At 39.7% G+C, this 21586-nt stretch overlaps 2 protein-coding genes across 2 annotated transcripts; one reads left to right on the forward strand and one right to left on the reverse strand.

The window, feature by feature from the left end:
* Window positions 1-1391: 1391 nt before the first annotated feature.
* Window positions 1392-6720, reverse strand: galk2 (galactokinase 2). The gene is given in 11 exon segments (XM_062421056.1): window positions 1392-1904; window positions 1907-1947; window positions 2850-3051; window positions 3733-3943; window positions 4339-4491; window positions 4698-4796; window positions 5412-5558; window positions 5648-5741; window positions 5861-5984; window positions 6404-6492; window positions 6604-6720. Coding segments are annotated over 11 exon segments (1374 nt in total). The 5' UTR covers window positions 6654-6720; the 3' UTR covers window positions 1392-1740.
* A 1065-nt stretch (window positions 6721-7785) lies between these two features.
* Window positions 7786-21184, forward strand: cep152 (centrosomal protein 152). Its single transcript, XM_062420510.1, has 28 exons — window positions 7786-7971; window positions 8153-8267; window positions 9889-9998; window positions 10117-10177; window positions 10267-10584; window positions 11005-11170; window positions 11602-11742; window positions 12146-12285; window positions 12676-12876; window positions 13019-13166; window positions 13269-13360; window positions 13484-13647; window positions 13817-14018; window positions 14255-14359; window positions 14448-14578; window positions 14685-14813; window positions 14921-15056; window positions 15451-15636; window positions 15727-15987; window positions 16196-16327; window positions 16423-17073; window positions 17333-17408; window positions 17511-17678; window positions 17770-17854; window positions 18549-18640; window positions 18855-19011; window positions 19099-19202; window positions 19288-21184. The coding sequence occupies exons 2-28, from the start codon at window positions 8181-8183 to the stop codon at window positions 20082-20084; spliced, it is 5040 nt and encodes a 1679-aa protein (XP_062276494.1). The 5' UTR covers window positions 7786-7971; window positions 8153-8180; the 3' UTR covers window positions 20085-21184.
* Window positions 21185-21586: the final 402 nt, after the last annotated feature.

Raw genomic sequence — 21586 nt, forward strand, 5'->3', positions numbered from 1 at the left:
AGCACAAATTCATTTGGGTGAGTTGATGCTCTAATTCAACAACACAGATGTACCTCATTTTTTTATTAGAGTGAATCATGTGGACTCTGAATGTTAAAGCCAATCAAAACATGATTATCTAGAGGAACAATTTCCCAAAAAGGAGTCTCTTTAAAACCGGCAATGGACAATATTTTAATTTTGATCATGCAAAACATTTGTTTAATTTGTAAAATTTTTGGCTTGACAACGACAGGTATATTTTAGGATAATACTATGCATGAGTTGCCAAATTTAAATAAATCTTTATCGTCTTGTGTCCAGTCCAATTCGATCCTTTTGTGGATTGGAGCATTTATTCATTATTCTTTTCTGATTAAAGAAAGGTTGGGACATTTCAGTTGGAAATTTGTCACAAACTACTGTATTATACATGAATGAAAGTGGCTCTGTGCACCTGTATAAAAAGCACCAACGTTCCATCTGTAACGCCTATGCACTGAAACTCTCAACCTACACCCAAAGTGCTAAAATACAAGTGTTTCTGTAAATACTTAAATAATGCTGCTAAATATGTTGATAAGCACAACTGATTTATTGAATATTACCTTTATTACATTTTACTGACTGTATATTTTGTCACTATATATCAAACTGAAAACTCACATATGGGATTGTTATTACAACAAGTCATTCTGAGATCTGTTTTCTGTGCTGTGCCTTGTATGGTTCCCGTAAAAGAATTAATGGCTTGAATGAAAGATTTACTCGTCATTTTAAACTTGTCCTCAGTTGCTGCACAACATATGAATGATCATAATTAGACTTCAAACATAATATTTATTTCAATTTGGTTCATAGCATAGTCCTATAGGCCTACTCCCCAATATGAGGACAGTGACTGAAAAAAAATAAGACTTGCTTGTTTACCAGGAAGAGCAAAAAAGAAGTACTGACTGGGTTGGGGATACTAAATGATAAAGGTCCCTGAACAGATGTGAATGTAGAGTGCTGCAGTATATACACTACAGTAGCATGTGCCTTAAACCACACCTCCACCATCACAGCTCTCTAATGGAAGGAAAAATGAATCCTGTGCAGAAGCTGGAGTCAGAGTGGGATCCTATAATCAGGACTTTCTACCCTGATGGCTCACACACCTTTTAACACAACATGAATCTGATATACATGTACTGCAACAGCAGGAAAAAAACATTTCAAAGTGATGCATTTCCTGTTATGACAACTACTACACAGGTAAAACCTGAAAATAGTCAGGATATTCAATTCTTTCTTTTAATTTGTTTTTTCCCTTGTTATTTACATGATGTTGATGCTGGAAATGTTAATAAAAGATGGATGGATGGATTTTATAAAGCACAAATTAAACGTGATTGTTATTTTATTTGTCATCTTTTGTTGTTTACAAGAACATAATCTATAATGAACACTAAGACAGTGCGTTAAATCATTTTTATTACAAAAACATTCATGATTTTGAAAAGCACATTTTAACACAAAAAGTAACTTCCCTTTGTAAGAAATAATGCACCCCTGATATCAATTTTTGGCCCTTCAAGAATAATCCTAATTAAAGAAGTAAAATGAAACATTAAAGAAAGATTTACCGTTATACCATTATTATTTGTAAACATATGTCAAGTGTAAAAAAAAAAAAAAAAAAAATAATTAATGTCTTTCCCTGCATGAGTGTATTTGAATTTGAATTATAGTTGTGCAATCAGACATGGACGATGTATTTCACTCCTCGAGGAAAATAGCAGCTCCTCCACCCGGCTTTGTTACGAACAAACTTTGTTTTTCCATCGCTGCTCTGCGAGGATCGGAGAGGTAGTACGCTTCCCTCACTGCCTGTAAGAAAGACTCCACTTTCTTGCTGGGAACCATGGAAACAGCACAGCCCCCCAGCCTGCTCCTGTCAGCCGAGAGCCCACTGCCCCCGACTTCCTGTAACCAAGAGAAACAAGAGAGAGCTATTTAGTCCATGACATTATTTCAGTACAGTGTTTCAACCTCAGTGTAGCTAGCCATTGATTCCCTTCATCATTTGACCAAAGGGTAGTATGAGTATGGAGCATAAAGAGTGAAGTGATAGTATAATATGGAAGAGGTAGTAACGATCTTATCTTAAATATACAACACATGGGATAAGAGGTCCAAATTCTACATTTTTCAGCTGCAAAAAATAAAGCAGATCAACATAGCAGCCATGATCTTTTTAAAATTTCTGAATATATACAGGGGTCAAAATTGACCTAGAACATCTTAATGTAGCAAAATTTGTATCAGGTGCACAAAAATGTAAATAAAATGAAATACATTTTTTCCATATTCTGGGTCACTTTAGGATCTTAAAACTGCAGGCTAAAAAGGTGATTAGGGTGTTTTTGCTGCTCTTCAATGTAAAAATGTGTCAAATTTAACCTGAACAGTATGTAAGGTTAAGGATGTATATGGTGCAGTATTGACTTGTAAACACTGCATAATATGCCTTTTTTAATAGCAGACATTTTGTCTTGTCATAGTAGGAAAAAGTATTACTAATAACATGGACCCTGAAACTGAAGCAGCTAAATGAAACGCAGCCATCATGAATTTTATTATTTACAGCTTTGCTTTTCCGCTTAATGTTGTGTGAAGTAGTTCCCCAAAATGGTGATGGCAGAGATTACGAAGCAGATATCACTACACCACACAACTTAAAAACTCACTTTACCTTAAGTTTGATGTTCTAAGAGACTAACTTCTGTTAAAGGTTAAATCTCTAAAACTATATTGTTTACAAAAAGCATTTTGATTTCCATTTCCGTATTGCAGTGAGTGAATAGAGACTGAATTGCTTCACTCACAGGCAGATGTCCACTAGTTGGTCCAGTTCAGGGCAGCTGCACTGGTACAGGTCTCTGCAGCTTGCGTGGCTCTGGTTCATCAGGTCTCCTAGAAGCTGTACTGATTCAGCGGGTTCAGAATCACACACACTCTTAAACCGTAGCACCCGCGCAGCTTCACCGTACACATGCATGGCTCGTTGGTACAGCTTGAAGTGAGTTACTGAGAGAGAGAGAGAGGAGACAAAGCAGATGTGCTATCACATCTGTCTGGAGACACTGGTCCTGCCAAACTGTCTTCTAAGTTGTGATGTTGACACAGTTCAGCAATACTGGCATATTTAAATATTTTTGACTAAATACCTCAGTGTCAGTAGGATGTGATGATATTTTCAGGATAATCTGGAGCTTTTTAGAAGATATTTATGCACATGAATGTTTTTAAAAGAATATAATGGTTATTAATTTCTCTCAGCTGGAAGAGAGGAGATTCTTAAGAGAGAGAGATGATGTGCTTAAAATGTATGTTGTATAAATGTTATGTTATTAAGTCCAGGAATATATAAATATCATACTACATTATTAATTACAGTCCCAAATGATATATCTAAAGATATATTTTTAATTTGTTTAGTCTATAAATTGTCGTAAATAATGATGAACGCCTGTCACAAGTTATCAGAATCTAAAAAGGTAATAAAAAAAACCCTCCAAGACAATAAGAAGAAATTCAATAAGTTCTCACACTGCAAAAGGTCATATTTGGGATTTTCACTGACAGCTCCTTGACTATCAAAATTGTCATCAATACACCCTTAAAACTGATTATTCAACTATTCAACATAAAACGTAATAATCTCTGCGATATAAAAGTACGCAGATGAAGCCATTTCCTGTTGCTCACCATGCTGAGTGTTAGAGCTCAGCAGCTCAGTGGAGAAATGCTCCGAGGTGATGCTCAGCGCCTTGCAGATCTCCTCTCGGCTGTATGGCTCAGGATGCAGCACCTCGTCCACCAGAGCCAGCATCTCCTCCAGAGACGCCTTCAGCTCCGTCTGAACCTGCGCCAGCTTCAACAACCTGCTCGAGTCCAGACCGCGCGCCTGGGCCAGCATCTGAGTTCACACCAGACAAGACGTTTTATGTAAATTTTGACGTTATATTACACACATCATCCATCCTGTTCAAACGTCAAAATCATGTTTTTTCACTTTCATTTCACTTTTAACATGAATATTTACATATTGCGTAGAATCACACCACAACACAGCTTGAGCTTGAGAACCCAAATATTTTTTAAAAGCAGTAGTTAATTAAGTAAGGCCCAGGCTGGATATCTCTTTAAAAGACATTTGTAAACTCTGCAACAAAGCACGACTGAATTACCTACAGAACCTTTTTTGAGCGGTTAAAAAAAAGTGTTCAAAATTCACATTAAAAGCTGCAAATGTAAAGTGAGTCATCTTTTCCAGTTGGAAAACAGGATCTGTTGAAGAACGGGCGACCGTACCTTTGTGGCGATCCGACACTCCACGACACGGATGTTGAAGTGAGAAGAAGCAGCTTTGTTCATCTCCACGCAGCAGTTGGAAATCACAAAGACGGCCCCGTCTGGGAGTTTGACATCAGTGGCCCGCAGAGGCTGAAACTCTATCAGCTTTGCCTGACGGAAGATAGGAAATTTAAAAGGGTTTAAACCGCTGACTAGATTGAAACTATTAAACAACTACAAAGTATAAACCAGGTCATTATGTTATATGGTTGAGACTTTGCACCAATCAAACACACACATTGTGCATCTTTTTAGATAATTATATAGTGTATTTATGCTTTATAGTGTATTGGAGATATTCCATGAGCACAACATACAGTTCCTTTCTCTGCCAGGAAGGAGATGGACTGGTCCATGCCCCCTCCCTCTGTGCCAATGTAGCGCTCACATTTGGCACATATCTCAGCCAGAGCCACCTGGAGGAAGACAGAGCAGAACGAGGGAAGGATTACACAGACCATTCGAGAAGGACAAACACTCTCTTAAACTGACTGACAGCATGAAAGTGAAGCACATTATGGTTTCATTTTCAAGTTAGGGAGTTGCTTGTAAAAGAGTTCATCTACCTCTTCAGCCTGTATTTTATGACCATTATTTATTTTACTTTATCATCTTACCATTTTTTAATCATCACTGTCTTTTATAAGTTTTAATTCCTAATTTATTAGAGATCTATTTTACTAGTTATTATTGTTATTCTTCTCTTTTTTTTCCACATGTTCATTAGTCTTTGTTTGTAAGTGTTCTGATTGATTAATTTTCTGCAGACTAAATCACTCACAGTTGCCCATTTTTGCCTAAATAATTTGTTAAATTAAAAAACAAGATTATATACAGTGGATATAAAAAGTCTACACACCTGTTTTTTGTGGTGTAAAAAATGAGACTAAGATAAACAATTTACAATGACTTGGTTGCATAAATATGCACACCCTTAAACTAAACTACTAAACTACATCGTTGAAGCACCTTTTGATTTTATATCCACTGTAGTGTTTATATAAAACATCCCAATTTTAAAGCTTTTTTACCTTGGAGAGGGACTTCTGATTTGCCTCCATTGTTACAAGCCCGGCGCAACAAACTAAGGCACTAGAACTGGACAGGCCAGAGCTCGGAGGAATGGTCCCATCAACGACACACGACATCCCTGATAAAGGAGCCAGCCCAAACTTCTCCTGTAATAAAAACAAAACTCTTTACCATTATGTATGCAGTATTACAAACTGGTTTCTAATGAAGCAGCATGAGAGCAAAATAATCGTACCTGAATACCTTTAACGCCACAGAGGAAATAATAATGCCACTTTGGATTGTCTCTGTCGATGGCGATGTCCTCTGAACACGATACAGTGAAAACGCTGCAAAGAGACAAACAACAATTTCCTGAGTACAGATGAGGACACTGCTGAATACTCCTGAATTAATTACACAATCACATGTAAAAGTTCAACAATGATCACGGGTGTTCACGTCTTACTTGTACTGAGGATTTGTGTTGGCCAGCTGGATTGTCCCTGAATTGTTTACTGAGACGGCTGCGAGGATATTCTGTTCAATTGCCATCGGGAGCACAGAGTAGCCGCAGTAATCAATGTGCTCTCCTGTTGAATGTGAAAAATGTGAAAAATAGATGTCAGATATGCCGAGCTTAGGCAGCTCAGGAGCACGTTCAGCCAGATTTTATTTGATCACTTTCACCCTTACGCTGCTACTTTTTCCCCAACTGTACTGCTGTGTTAATTTGAATTTCTCCCAAGGGGGATCAATAAAGATACATCTTATCTTATGAGAAGGAGACCACTGCATAATAAAATAAAATAAAGCTGAAATTTGATTATTTTCCTCCCTTAAAATCACAGATCTCTCCTTTTGTTTCCCAATGAGGGTGGTGAACACACACAGATGTTAAGATCCTCCATTGAAACTATGAATTAAATTTTTTCTTTCTGAATAAACAATTTAATCTAACAAACAATACTTCAGAGCAATTGAGTGATAAATAAAACAGAAATAAGATTACCTATGAGATTTACCCTTCCTGGTGCACAAGCATAGAAAAGAGGAGATTTTCCATACTTTGTTTCAAAAGCTTCTTTCAACTTTTGCAGCCTGTAAAGAATCCGAAATAAGCAGTGAAGTGAAGTGAGGGAACATTAGACAGAGAAATACCTGTCACCTGTTTGTCTATCTTTCAATAGGCACATCTTTACATCTACTCACCTTTCATTGGCAGTAATCGCAGTTTTTAACTTGGGTGGATTTGTGTCCATTTTCTGCCTGTTTTAAACCGACTTGTGAACTCTTGTGGCTGTCAGACTGAAGCACTCACAGATCCTGGTGGACGCGATCAGCTGACTGTCACAAGAGGATCACAGGAGGATGCCAGAACCGCTGAACTGGGATCAGCTGTCAAACATGCGCTCCCATTAGTTTTGTGCCGCTAAATTCGTGTAAATAACAGAAGGGCTGACCCTGAAACAGCTGGAAGAGCAGCTGCGGCACAAACGCGGAAGTGACTGCAGAGGGGGCGTGGCCAATATACGCACATAGAAACGTACGCTCGGGGCGATTACGTCACAGTATCCCTTTTCATTATTATTTTTTATTTTTTTATAATTTTTATTTTTTTATTTTGACCCTCAGAGCCACCGTATGTTAACTCGTTATTTCAATTTCCAATATTATTCAAACACAACATTTAAAAAACAAACTTTAGTAGACAAACTATGAGATTGCATTATGTTTATACCTGAAAAAAACAAAACAAAACAATGCAGCAAATGTTTAGTTTACTGAAATCTTTTTCGTGCTAAGCGAGTGTGCCTGCTTTAAGATGAAACGTTCTTGCGCTTTTCCTATTATCCAGTGTGTAAAAGTGTAGTTTTCATCTCAGTTGTGTAAAGTATAATCATTTTATATCGCTTGAAGTTTAGACATCGCTCCAGCTTCGTTTCCAAGGAAACAAGGTGACTACATCCATGACTACACTACACAGAATTATATTAAAAAAAAGCTATTACCATGGAGACGTAGTCAGCTTCGCAGTTCCGGGCTTGATTATAAAGATGAATATTGTTTATAAAATAGCCACTACCATGCATTCTTTGTTAATGAGAATGAATATTAGACAAATGTACGAGTTCGTGAAATAACATCAGTCATGATGTTATAAGAAGCTCGGTTCAGTCAGTGTTTAACCTGCTTCACCAATAAGATCCGCCGCGGTTTGGCGCTGCTGCTGCGCGCGACTTTTCAAAGTGGGCGAGACTGCTGTAGCAACATTAGCATGTGCTAGCCGTGTAGCTAACGAAGTTTACTGCTTGGACTAATAGTAACCAAAGTGGCGTTTAACCTCCAAACGGACTCACGCATCTTGATCATATGTAACTAGCCTAGGTTTTTCGTAGCATGGCAAGGTGTTTTTTTCATGTTTGTCGGGTTCGTTGTTGCAGAGAAAAGTCAGTGTGGCCATGGTGATGCTAGTCAGCTAGCTTAACGTCGCCTCTTTGTACTGTAAACAGTAATGTGGCTGGCAGCTTATAAACATTAATGTCAAATAGGAATCTCACCAAAGGACTTTTTTAAGAGGTAAGCAATTGGTCTGTTTGACTGGTTATACTCTTGCATAACTTCTAGCTACCTTATAATGTCATCTAGGTAGTTTAACTTTGAGCATCAGACCTTCAATCTTAACAAACACACGTCTCCTGGTTGATTGTAACTTTCCCTTTTTTACGTTTGTTTGTTTTCCACCTCTTTTCCCCCCCAGCTCACCATACACCAGCAGGCTGTGCATTATGTCTATTGATTTTGACAGCGCTGCTCTTCAAACCCAGCAAGATGAGGATGAATACGACCAAGAGGACTATGCAAGAGAGCAAGAGGTGAGACACACACATAGTTGCAGTGTTTTAAAGTTGTTTTTCGCTGGGTACTCTGATTACTCGAGCTATGTTAGTTTATTTTATTGTACTGTAATTCGAACATCAATGAATCAGCTCGTCAGATCATAGTAATAATATAATACTAATATAGTGAAAAAGTAGCCTGTAATGTGGAGTTTTCCATGCATTACCTACACTCCTTTGCTCACTGATAATGCATAATGTTTTTGGTCATGTTGGTATGTTAGCCTTATTATAACAGTCCCTTTTTGAGCTGTTGTGAACATTAAATCTGTCAGGTTTTTCTGAGTTAGGTCTGAGTTCATAGTGTTGTTGTGTTGGGGAAGCATTTTCAGGTGTGCACTGTTTAAATTTTACATGCACCGGCAGCTTCACAGTTAGAAAGGCATGCTGTGTTGTTACTCACACCTACAATCTGTGACACCATAAAACTGTGCTATTTTTGGCTCAAGGAAAAGGCGTCCTTCCAGGTGTGTCACACTGATACTTGCACTGCCCTGTTGTTTCCCCCACTTGATCTCTCTATTTAGGTTACCTTGTCTCTGTGCTTCACACCACTTGTACTTGAATAGAGTGAGGATGAAGAAACTGATTGTCGTGGGCTACAACGATCAGAGGAATTGGACTTTGGGAGAATATTAATCTTGGAGTTATTTATTTATTTAGTTTTTTTGAGGAGTAGTCTATGTATTACGCACAAGCTGGTGGAGTGGAAAATATTTGCCACCGGTAATTGGAATGTTTCTGCTCCAGTTAACTTTTCTATATGTTTTGTCAAACAATGGAGGTCTTTCTGAGCCAAACACGGCAATACTGCAGGGAGTCGACCACATGCCAGGGACATATTTGTTGGGTGTTTCACACTGAAGGACTTCCCTGCAGAAAGATTAGACCGGGTGGTTATCATGTGGTTTCACAGCTGAAGCAGAAGTCCCTGTTAACTTTGTTAAATGTGTAAGTGGGATAATATGGGTCCTTCAGTGGTGGACACAGTGGAGGATTTGAGGAATATTCAACAGTCCTTGTGGGAAGTAAGTCCAGCTGGCTCTGCTTGTTCCATCACTCATGACTGGCTGCAAAGCAAGACTGCTCAGTCTGTTACTGACATAGAGAAGAATTTGCCTTGTTGGTTTTTGTGACATGAAGTGCTGTTTCAATGTCAAGACATCTGTTTTGTGTTTGTGTTTGTCTCGACCAAAAGCAAACTAACTGTATTTTACAGTATAACTTTATTTTACTGTGAGAGCTACATACATGCTAAGTGACACATAACATCCTCAAATATTATGTACTAATAGTACTAAAACTTAAGGAAAATGTTTAACTGTCTATATTGAGCCTTACTCATCACCAGGCAATATACATTTTGGTTTAACCTATTTTCAAAATATTGCATTCTGAATTTTTAATGTAAAAACTTAAAATTGTGTCACAAAATTGAAGTTTTTAATCACTTTGGAGAAAAACCCAGTGACATATTTGTTTCTGCTTGGCAGTGATTGCTGCTCCTCTCTGCGCTTTTTTTCCCCGTGTTATTTTATAACTCAGTTGCAGAGCAACCTTGATGACTCATTTCCATGTGTTGTGTTTTTTCCTGCAGCTGCACAAGCTGCTCACAGACCTGCCTGATGACATGCTGGAGGATAGCAGAGACTCCTCCTCCCCGGAGCTGGAGTACTCTCACTGCAGCAATAAAAACACTGGCAACAGGTAACACATACTGTATGTGATTGTGGAGACATTAATAATAACTATGAGTGACAAGTGAGACATACCACAAATACATTCATTGTAATATAATTATGCTTTTTTTGCCCTCTCTACTCAGCCCACAGTCCACATGGACTCAGCAATGGTCAGTCCATCCAAGTCCAAACTCTCATGAACAGGTGAGGTGTTAGTTTGCTCTCACAGATTTTTGTTTTCTTAACTTCTATTTAAAAAATGAATCACTGTTACTGTCAATGTTTCTCTAAAGAACTATGAAGTTGACTATGATCAAGGCTCCCATGAGTATGCTTATGAGGATGGTGAAGTTCAACTCAATGGACATCAGTGTCATCCTCAAGCTCAGCCTCTTCCTCACCCATGGAACCCGCAGTCACAGGATCACCAGTTCACCCAAGGTTATACACACAGCACGGGAACAGAAAACTCCACAGAAAGCAATGATTTCTCCACAGATGAAACATCTAACCCTCGATGTACTAATGACCCCTTGGAATATAACGGAGAAGGAGGGCGCAGGGACAACCACATCTACGGGGAACACAACAACACCAGAAATCATTTTCAAGTCAGTAGAATTTAATATTTGTTTTTTTTATCATTGCAGAATAAAATAACAGCACATGCATTGATAGTTCATCATAATTATTGTTGCTCTTGTCATGTAAAGTCTTTTTAGAGTTTATAAAACGGGCATGCTGTCTAATTTCAGTAATTTGTCCCTTCATGTATATCATATGTTTTATTTTAAACACCCTTGTTACCTTGTATATGAAATATATATGTGTGTCTGTCTTTCCTTTTCATTAAATAATTGAGAACGAGAAAAGAGTCAACGAGAAATTTTGAATGTGGCAGCTTGCATGTTGTGCAATTTCATTGTGAATTAAAAGTGATATTGTAGTTTAATTGTGCTTCTTTGAATTTTTTCATTCTGTAGTTACTGAAGACAATAATATTTTAATTCTTGTGTTTCTTGTGTTTTTAGCATCAGAATGTGAAGTCTGGAGCAGTGGACAGAGGTGCAGATCAGCACAAGGCCATCTACAATCCTCACCATCCTGCCCATCAGCCAAAGATGTTTAATTCACAGGCTGCACACCAAGAACGTCAATTTGACCATCTTCAGAGAGAATTCCTTGACTCGACACAACGTAAGTCTAACAACCTCGATTAAGCTCCTGATTTAATAACACAGGAGTAGAGTGACTTCAATCAAAGTACTGTAGCTGAAACAGTGATCCTGTCTCAGCCCCCCAGGCAAAAGTCACATTTACTGGAGCTCTACGATAATATAAAACACTGGGTTCAGTAATAAGTTTTTATAAAGTGGTTTATCTTAAAGTTTTATTTACCTATAAAAATTAATAATTATGCTTGACAACTATGCGTTTTATATCATGAAGTCAGAAGAAGATGTATCTGGTTATTCAGCTGAGTGCATGAGTGTATTTTCTCATGCATTCGGTAAGCTGCTTAAATAGCCTTAATTAGTCAATGGATGTATGGATATGAAAACATGGAGTTATCACTTTAAGAGGTCAATTATTGGTGTGTTGAATATCAATCTTGTGCTCTGTTTCAGAAACTGCTGACAGGGAGCAGCTCGCCCAGCTGCACATTTTAAACAGTGCTCAGCAAAGGCAAATTGTAGACTTGGAGCAAAAACTAGAGGATTCAAGGCGTAATATGAGATATCTCGAGCATCAGTTTGCCATCGTCAAAGGTATGTTTTATAAAGTTATAACTTTCAGAATAAAGGGCAAAAATTGCATCTGACTTTATTACAATATGTAACCAATGAAATGGATGCATGCATTTAAAAGTTAAGATGTATGTTGTTAAAATAAAACAAATCACCTCATTTTTGAATTAATAAATCTCTAACCTAAAGCTTTAAAGAGTTATGAGACACTCTCTGTCTACTTTTGTGTTTGGCACTTCTACTTTCCCAATGAGTCTGGTTGAAGCATAAAGACATAAAATATCTCTCCATACATATCTGTCCTCTTGTGGCTGTAAGGAAGCATTGCACTCTTCACAGACACAGTGGGACATCATCCTATGTTGGTTTTCTGTGTCTTCATTTTCTTGCTTGACTCTTAATGTTATAATTTTAATATCAATAGATGAAAAGGACGGTCTAGCGGTGAGTCTTAAGGAATCGAGTCGACTGGTTGAAGAGGCCAAGGAGCGAGAGGTTCAGATGCAAAATAAATTTAAGACAATGGAGCAGCAAGTAAAGGCGCTGAATGAGAGAGACCAGGAGGTAAATTCTGTTCTGATAAACCCACTTTTATTAGTCTTCTTTAATGTTTAAATGTGTTATCCTGTCACAATAACAAACTACAGTATCCATAGTATTGCAGTACAGATAGCTGACAGTCAACTGCAGTACTACATCATCTGTAATTGGAGAAACCTATAACAAGCAAAATTATTGTTGAAAAGCAATCAGTCATTTAAGTTTATTTATTGCATTTTAAATCCATCCACTTTATAATGCGACACTGGGATATAAACAACAGGACTATTTTAACCCATTTAAAATTCACTAACACATACATAGTATGACCATCTTTATAGAAAACTTTGATAGCAGGTGTTTGTTTGTTTGGTTTTTTTGTTTGTTGAAACAGTAGTTTTACTTTGATTGCAGAACATGAAGAAGCAGAGGGTGGCAGAGGCTGCAGTAGACAGCATGAAGCAGCAGATGTTGGAGCTTTGTCGCTCCGACACCCTGTCCAGAACTCGGGAGCAGCATGATCGAGACCTCGCTGTCATTAAGGAGCAACACGAGGTTGCACTGTTGACCATAGAGCAGAAGCTTGACTCTACCGCTCAGGCTCTGAGTGAACAGGTCTGTAGTTTTAATGTTACAGAATGCAGCAATGAAACATAAGATTAATGAACCAACTGGTTATCCATCATTTTAAATTCAGATAAATGTCCAGATATAATACAGTTGTAAACATATGTTAATAGTTTATTGTTGCTTTCAGGTTGCTCTGAGTCAGAGGTTACGAGAGCAGGTGAAGCAGCTGGAGCGCCAAAGAGAAGAAGAGCAACTGGAGAGAGCCAGAGTTGTCAATGCCCTCACTCAACGTCTGGAGGAGAGTCAGAAACAGTGTGCCCAGCTGCTGCAGACAAGTGAGCGAACACGTCGGCATGTGGACAGTAATCACATTTTTAACATGACTGAGCAACTTTGATGTTTTTTATTGTTCTCTGTTGTTGTTCTGCTTTCTGTAGGTTCAGTGCAGGAGACGAGTCAATTACAAATCAAACTACAGCAGGCTCAATCAGCCAAGGCTCTGAGTGAAAACATGAACAAAGGGTTACAGGTTTGCTCTCCTATTTTTTGTGTCAGAATGGAATCATCTTCAAAATGTCATTACTCAAAAAGAAGGTGCTTAAACTTTGTTGACTAAAGTCTTTTTCTTTTATTTGACCTTTTTATCCTGAAGGAGGATCTGGCAGATTTGAAGGAGCAGATTACTCTGTATGAGTCTGCTGTTAAACACGGTGTTATTGCATTAGACCTGAATGGTGACTGGGAGAACCAGCTGTCTGAATCCTGTATGGATTTAGGATTAAAGAAAACCAACTGGAAAAATGGCACTCTTCACAGGTACAACATGACAGTAGAGTCATATCTGAGTCTGGGACTTTTTGAATTGTCTTTGTCTTTTTGTTTTATGTTCTGTGAGTACAAAGTTTATACTGTGAAACTTTATGATTGGACAATATTTCTACCACTCACTAATAATAAAAATCATTTTTTTCTACCCCATGGTCAGTACGGTCCTGGCTAACCTGTCGGACTCTAAGCTGCCCAAGGATGAGGCTTTGCGGCTGCTGCGAGTGGAGATGCAGCGCTGCCTGGGCAGTTTGAAGGGGAAGCGGCAGAAGATCAGCCATCTACAGGAGGAGCTCCAGCACTGTCAGGCCAGAGTAAACGAGCAGCAGACCCAGTTAGATGAAGCCAAGCTCAGCTCTTTGGTGAGGACTCTACATGACCAGACATGATGTTTAACGCTGAAAAAGGGAAAAACATGCTATAAAATGCATGTTTAGGCAAGAAAATGAACCTTTCAAAAACATGAACTTTAAAAAAACCTGAGTCAAAGTGTTATATTATTGTACGTTTTTCCCTAGCTGTCCTAATGGTAGATGCATAAGACAGTGAATGGCTCTGATGCAAACAGTGATCATAAAAAATACATCTTTGTCCACAGGTCAAAGACACCAGCCCGAATAAACATCTAGACATGACTGGAGATTCTAAGAAAGAGTTAATGAGACTACAGGAAGACAAACGACACTTGCAGGAACAAGTGGAGGTTGGTCATCACCAGATGAATCATGTATTAATGTTTTATTTGTGTTTTGATTAAATATCCAAACGTGGTTGTTCTGTTCTACCTCTAGGTTCTAGAAAATAAGATTAAGGAGCAGAAGCTGAGTGAGGAGAAGGTGAGATCTGCCAACCTTGAGCTGTGCACCAAGATGAGGGAGATGATCCAGGAGATGGACCAAGAGAAGCAGGAGGCTGCGGAGCGGTAAGACACATAGTCAGAAATGAGATTACATTTAATGTTTTCTTTTTAAACTCCTCATGAGTGTTTTCTGTGTATTTATATGTATGATTTCTGTTTCTTCATGGAGATCTGAGCGGATCAATCGGCAATATAGGGACGACGTGGTGAACAGAGTCAGAACAGAGCTTATGCTGGAGCATGCTGCTCAGGTTGAACATCTGACCGCACAATACCAGCAGCAGCTCCAACAACTGCAGTAAGTCTACAGTATCTATATCTGTAGCATCTGACTGAAATTTTTAGTGGTTTGGTATTCCTGATACATTTGCAGCTCATTTACCTTACATGCTGTTTCCTGCACAGGACCCAGCTGTCTGAGGCCAATGATAAAATGTTGGCAGTGCAAGAGTGTTACATATCTATCTGCAAGGAAAAGGACCTGCTGGAAGAAAGAATACGAGACAGGGAAAAGGAGGAGGCTTTGATGAGAGAAAATGAGGTATACAAGATTCAGACATGTGTATAAAATATTACTGATGGTTGTTGTGAAACGCTTAGTTATCAGAATTGTTGGCGATCAATCAACCAAACATTAAAGTCATTTATCAAATGGCTAATTTTTCTGGTTTGTTTTATGTCTATCACTAAGTTCACTATGTTGGGTTTTGGACTGTTCAGTATGTCCAAATTTACCCCATTTTTAATAGATTATATGTTAGTGTATATATACAGATGTAGATTCAGCTTGGACTGGAAGCTGTAACAATCCATTTTTTAAACTTTATTCCCATCATAAAACTGTATTTGACAAAACGTTTACTGAGCAAATAATTTGCCTCCTCGATTGTCTGAAGAAAATAAATTATTTATGATTAATCGGTTCTAATTTTCAGCAAAAGATGAGAGAGGAGAGCGGTACAAGTGTGGAGAAACTGAGAGATGAGCTTGATGCTCAGCATCAGGCCTCAATAAACCAGCTGAAAGCTCTGTGGTCCAAAGAGAAAGAGACTGAGATCCAGCAGCAGGTGAACTCTCATGTAGCCTCAGCCATGGCCACTTGGAAGGAGGAACTGCAGGAGGTATGATTTCCACAAATTACTGTCCATCTCCCTCACACCCCATATGGCAATGACACATCAGACTTGATGTTTTGTTCTGTTTCCGTGCAGATGGAGAGGACCTGGGCCCAGAGGCTGGAGGAGGCTAGAAGAGAGAAACACAGACAGACTGCTGAGGGAGGCTGTCAGGCAGATGAGACTGAGGCCAGCAGTGTGACAATTACTGTTGAGGAGTTGGACTCCAGGCTCAGCGCCCAGAAACTGCAGCTACAACTGGAAGCTGACAAAGTCAAACGTAAAGCTGTGGAGGAAACCAGGAAACAAGCCCAGAGAGAACTTCACGAGAAACACCTGGAGGAAATGGCCAGACAGGTCAGTGGGCTTTCGGTTATACTGACACTACTTAGCCAAAATGTTCTACTCTATATTTTTATATGTGTGGTACCAGTTATAATTAGACTGTGGATGCTTACCACTTGATTAAGTGTATAGTTGTTTTTAGATTTAACAATGATTAATTCCTCCATTATTATTATAAAAAGGTCAAATTTGGTAGTAAACATGTATGACATTGTTACAGGTTGAAGGTGCAGTGACCAGAGCCTATAATCGCTGGATTGAAAATTTTACTTCATTACCAGAATACCAAACTGGTCTCCAAACAGAGAAGGAAAAATGGGAAGAACAACAGGAACAACACACAGAACAACGGGTACTACAGGTTTTCATCTTTGTTAGTCAAAAAAAGTGTCACTGCTGTTATCTGGCTTTTCTTTTCTGAATACATGTTTCTTTTAAATGTGTCAGGTAACACGGGCCCTGAGGGAGGCCGATGAGCAGTGGCTTAAGCGGCAGAGGAACCAGCTGGAGGAGCAGACCCCTGGAATGCAGAGAGTGGAGGAGGTCCAAGAAGAGGTGGCAACTCTCCAGAGCCAGCTGGAGCAATTGAGAAGAGAGCAAGGTGCCCTGCTGAAGGCTGAGTTGGCCGGAGCTAGAGCAGCCTGGAAACGAGACAAACAACAGGAGATCTCCGGCATCCAAGTTCGCAGTGAGCAGGTGTACCAAACCAAGCTGCAGGAGCAGCACAAGAAGCTGGAGCAGGCTCTGCAGGAGGCTCGAGAGGATGCCGACCTCCAGAAGAAGGAGCTGCTCCTGCAGATGGAGGCCAAGCTACAGCAGACTCTGAGGGCCAGGGAGGAGGAGTGGAGAAGTCAGGCAGAGATGGAGCAGGCCCAGACGCAGCAGATGAGAGGTGATTTACTCACAGAGCTTCAGACTGCGCTGGCTGAGGTCCAGGGACAACTTCTCAGGGATCCCAAAACAGATCAGCGGGGCGCTGAAGAAACCAGGAGGACCAGCGGGGCGACCTCAGAGGGCTCAATAACACACATCATCCAAAGTTCCTGCAAAGACATAGTCAACAGAGCAGTATCCCAGGCCAAGAAGGAGTGGAAGAGAGTGAGTTTTATTATCTGCTGTCAAAAGATAAAAGAAGTGATTGAATCTGTTAATAATTTAAGAGGACTTGTTCTGTTCAATGATTAATTAACTGAGTCAGCAGAAGACAAAGGTAAGAGTGTTCCATCACAAGAAGAACCGCCATGATTAAATTCTGCAGCATTGAGTTAAACAGATTTTTTGAATGTGCTCTCTTTATGATGTTATAAATGTTTGAGTTGCTTTTTCCTTTCATGGCTTCATTTTTTCCCTCCTGTAGATAAGTGAGGAGAGGTTGAGCCGTGTATTAAAAGAGACACAGGAACAGCACGAAAAAGAAATCGACAAAATGCAAAGTATGTGACATGCAGTATCAATTAATTTAATTAAACTGAAGCAGAGTGACCATCAACAGTTTACATGACACTATCATCCACTGTATCACGCACTGTTTCCAGGCTCCTTGGCCCAGAGGAGAGAGCAGGCTCGTTGCAGGAAGGAGTGTGTTGAGACTGTGAGTAAGTTGCAGAAGAAGAACCAGGAGCTCCAGAGACACTTAGAGAAAGCGTGTCGTCAACTCCAGCACAGCGTTCGAGAGCACAAAATTGCTATACAGCGTCTCAAAGGTATTTTATTACATGTAAAATGTCTGTTTAAATGTCATCTGTAAATATGTACTCAACTGTATCAGTAAATCCTTTTTAATGCTGATTGTAGATGAACATGAACGTAGCTTACAAAAGGCAAAGGAGGAACATCTGAAGCAGCTGGAGGAAGTGAAGAAAGCCAACGAAATCTCAGGGTTTGTATTACTTTTATTATTTCTCATCTTTAGTTCAAAGGTCAAATTGTTGTTTCTTGGGATGGATTGTTACACGACAGGGATGTCAAAAAATTAATCTTTATAAATGTACAATATTTAAATCCTCTTTAGATAAGTTTGCTTAAGCATTTTAGGTCAGGTTGCATATTTAAATATTCCACCAATTACAACTCAATGGACTCCCAGATTTGAATAAAACCTACCTACCGTCTACCTTGGGTTTTCAGTAATCAAATCACCCAGTTCTTCTAGACATTTTTGTCCTGCTCAGACCTCCATGCAGAAACAAGTCAAACCACGGAGGAAATGAGAGCCCCAGTTTAGACTTGAAATTTGACAGAACAGCGCTTGGCCTAATGCTGTTTTTATATTTATTTGATTGTACCTGATTTACACTTTTTTCCTAGCTATGAGTGAATAAAGATGATTTGCAGTAGGCCAGAAAATACTTTTACAGGATTCATGAAACCTGGCTTGTTGAAATTAGCCATGTAGCTACGCACAACATTATTATTATAAGAGAAATAATACATATTGTATGAACATGTAGCTCTTACGTGATATGTGGATTTATCGTCCTCTTTTGAAGCCACATGATGAGCACAGTGGTAGAAGCATTGATAACATTGATTTCAATAAATGATGCCAACACATTTAATCTTCTCTCTAACAGGACTTCTGATCAACTTTCTGACCAACAAAATCTTCAGCAAGGCCTCGAGGAGATGAAACAGCAATACATGACGACTGTAGAAAAGATCAGAGGTTGGTGATGGTGACCTTCTAAAAAAAAAAAGTACATCTGTGACGGAAGGAGTCGGTGCAGATTAAAGTAGACACTGTTTCCACACTAGATAAAATGTCCTCTAACGCATGTGGATCTCCCCATGTGTGAAACTGATGCAGGTTGTTTGTTCATGAGTACCTGCCGAGAACCTCACCAAGTCGCTCACAGACTGTGATTGTGTTTGTGTGGCAGGAGACATGCTTCGTTACCTCCAGGAGAGTCGGGACAGAGCGGCAGAGATGATCCGCGTGGAGGTGCAGAGGGAGAGGCAGGACACTGCCAGAAAGATGAGGCGCTATTATCTGACCTGTCTGCAGGAGTTACTGGAGGATGGAGGAAAGACGACGGGGTAAGAGGCCATGATTGTCCTAAACTTGTTTGCTTGTTTCATTGTGATTCCTCGGGCTAATTGTATTGATCTTCCCGTCTGCTGCAGGGCTGAAAAAAAAATAATGAATGCTGCAAGCAAGCTGGCAGCCATGGCTAAAGTGCTCGAGACGCCTTTCAAAAGTAAATCAGGAAAGAACTACAGTTTACAGAGTGAGTCCTTTTGTACAGATCTGCTTTACTGTGGATTGTTTTTCTCAGTGTGATTTTGCTGCTGATGTGTGTTTCGTATCGACAGGTTATCCGACAGCTTTGCCCACCACTGGCTGCCCTCCAGGTTTCAGTAAGACCCCGTCGACACTAACTGAGCCCTTCGACATCAGGCCAGAGGAGAGATCCCACAGGGGAAAGACCTCTGCTGATCCAGAGCAGAAAATAACCACTACAGCGAGGACTAAACCTTTGAGCCACCAGGACATTTCTGAATCCAGGAAGGAGGAGGCCTCAGCGGATGCAGGAATTAACCTCCAGGCGGCGGGCTACGCTCAACTCCCCCCTCACAAACTTTCTCAACAGATGGCCCCTCCGTCCCAGGTGGATTTTGTCCGTGTGTCTACGAAGAGTAAGAGCAGGGAGCCGTACCTGCAGGGAGGTGAATGTGTCAAAGCAGACAGTCGCCTCAACTCAGAGCGACAGAGCAGAGAGCCTCCTGTCCGAGATGAGAAACGGACAGACTGGAGCATGACCAGCACCGACTCGGACACAGGCTTCCAAGTCCCCAGACTGTCCTACTCGGGAAGGAAAGTAGAACCGGTGAGGCCGTTTTCTGTGTCTGCTGCGTCGGCCGCTGACTTTAGAGAGTTTGGCTTCACCCCGGACGTGTCTGACCTGACAGTTTATAATGATATTGCTAAAAAGACACCTCACACCCAAACCTCGAACCATCCCAAAGCGAAGATGAGCACACACAGACAGCCCACTCCCGGCTCTGAGGGTGGGACGCAGCGCGGTGTCAGCTCCAGGCCTGTGTTCTCCGAGCTGAGACAGTGTCAGCAGGACAGCGGCTTCGACAGTCCTTTCTACCATCAGAAATGAAAAAGTCCGAGGTGAAGCAGGGAGATTAGTTTTAAACTCACGTGAAGATTTAAAGTTTACCAAATTGTGCCTTTTAGTTCCGTGTTTACGGGTTACAGTTTAAAGAACCGTCATAGATGTTTGCAGTGTTTGTGAGTAGCGTTAAAATGTTAAAGGAATAGTTCAGCGTTTTTGGAAATTAACTCATTTGCACTTTCACTTATTTGCTTTTCTGCCAAGATTTGGATGAAAGGATCAATACCAAACTCATGTCCACACTCCTAATGAAGCTACAGCCAGTTAACTTAGCTCAACAAAGACTGAAAACAGGAGGAAACTGCTAGCAGTGCTCTCTCCAAAGATGACGAAATCCCTAATTAACGCATAAACTGTATTGCTTTGTTTAGTCTTCACAAAAACCGGGGTATTACGATGGTGACTGTGATAGTGACTGTCTGTAACTCCAGACAGTCACTGCTCCGAGCCAAGAAATAGTAAACAAATGAAATATAATGTTTGATTACATTTTCTTGGCCAGGGGGGGAATTTAAATGAGATTAAATGAACATTTAACGAGATCGAAACAAACTGGATGTAATGTTTCCTCGTTTAGATTTTGTTATACTAACCGGCTTCTGGCTGCATCTTTACATCTAACACACAGACATGAGAGTGATATTTATATTTATCTGCTCATCTACCTCAACCAAAAAGCAAATAACGTGTATTTCACAAAGACGTCGAACTACTGCTTTAAGAATCGTTGCTCACATTTTAATACCTCTCTGTTCTGGTCTGGATTTGGTGTCACATCAGGACTGACACTCTGACACTTTTCATACTCCTGTCTGAGTTTCAGTCCAGGTTTTAAAAATGCAGCTGCGGGTCTTTGCTTCGTGCTTCACTGAGATTTAGAAGTTTTTAAGGAGCACGAAGCCAAGACATAAACTTACTGTGTGAATATTTGCAGAGCTCAGACTGGATTTGACAGTGTAGGAGCTCACCGTTACCCAGAGAGGTCTGATGAATGCTGCCTCGATAATTAGAAACCCACAAAGCTTTTCTATAAGCTTTTTTCACTGTGAAGGTGTTAATTGTGAGTTCATAGAGATATTTCACTTTTTTAAAAACTCATTCTTTTTTGCTGAATATCACAAGTTTGCTCATGAACGCAAATGTTTGTACTTACCTGTGATGTAAGTGATACTTATATCACCTGTAAGTGTGAAAAATGTTTCCTGGTCAAAAGTCGTAGTTCTGCTCACACTGTAATTTTTAACCTGTGAATTAGATACCGGCTGCACTCTGAGTACCAGAAAAACTCTGTCACTGTTCAGTTTTCTCTTTCTCTGGGATCAGAAGGATTTAGACTCCAGTGTGTTTGTGATTTTTATATTTTAAAATATTTAATATCAAGTTAATGAGATATGCTGTGCATACATTATACATGTTTTTTATATGTTGCTTTAATTTCATTTTTAATAAATCTAATGACTACATTCAGAAGCAATAATTCATTTGTA

The sequence above is a fragment of the Scomber scombrus genome, chromosome 6, assembly GCF_963691925.1.
Source record: "Scomber scombrus chromosome 6, fScoSco1.1, whole genome shotgun sequence".
NCBI classification, from domain to species: domain Eukaryota; kingdom Metazoa; phylum Chordata; class Actinopteri; order Scombriformes; family Scombridae; genus Scomber; species Scomber scombrus.

What these genes read in the sequence shown, in the direction of transcription:
- cep152 (XM_062420510.1), top strand. Translation starts at nt 8,181, where the DNA reads ATGTCTATTGATTTTGACAGCGCTGCTCTTCAAACCCAGCAAGATGAG. An exon ending in TGCTATACAGCGTCTCAAAG is followed by an intron (nt 17,679 to 17,769) that starts GTATTTTATTAC and finishes TGCTGATTGTAG; the next exon opens with ATGAACATGAACGTAGCTTA. An exon ending in GACTGTAGAAAAGATCAGAG is followed by an intron (nt 18,641 to 18,854) that starts GTTGGTGATGGT and finishes TTTGTGTGGCAG; the next exon opens with GAGACATGCTTCGTTACCTC.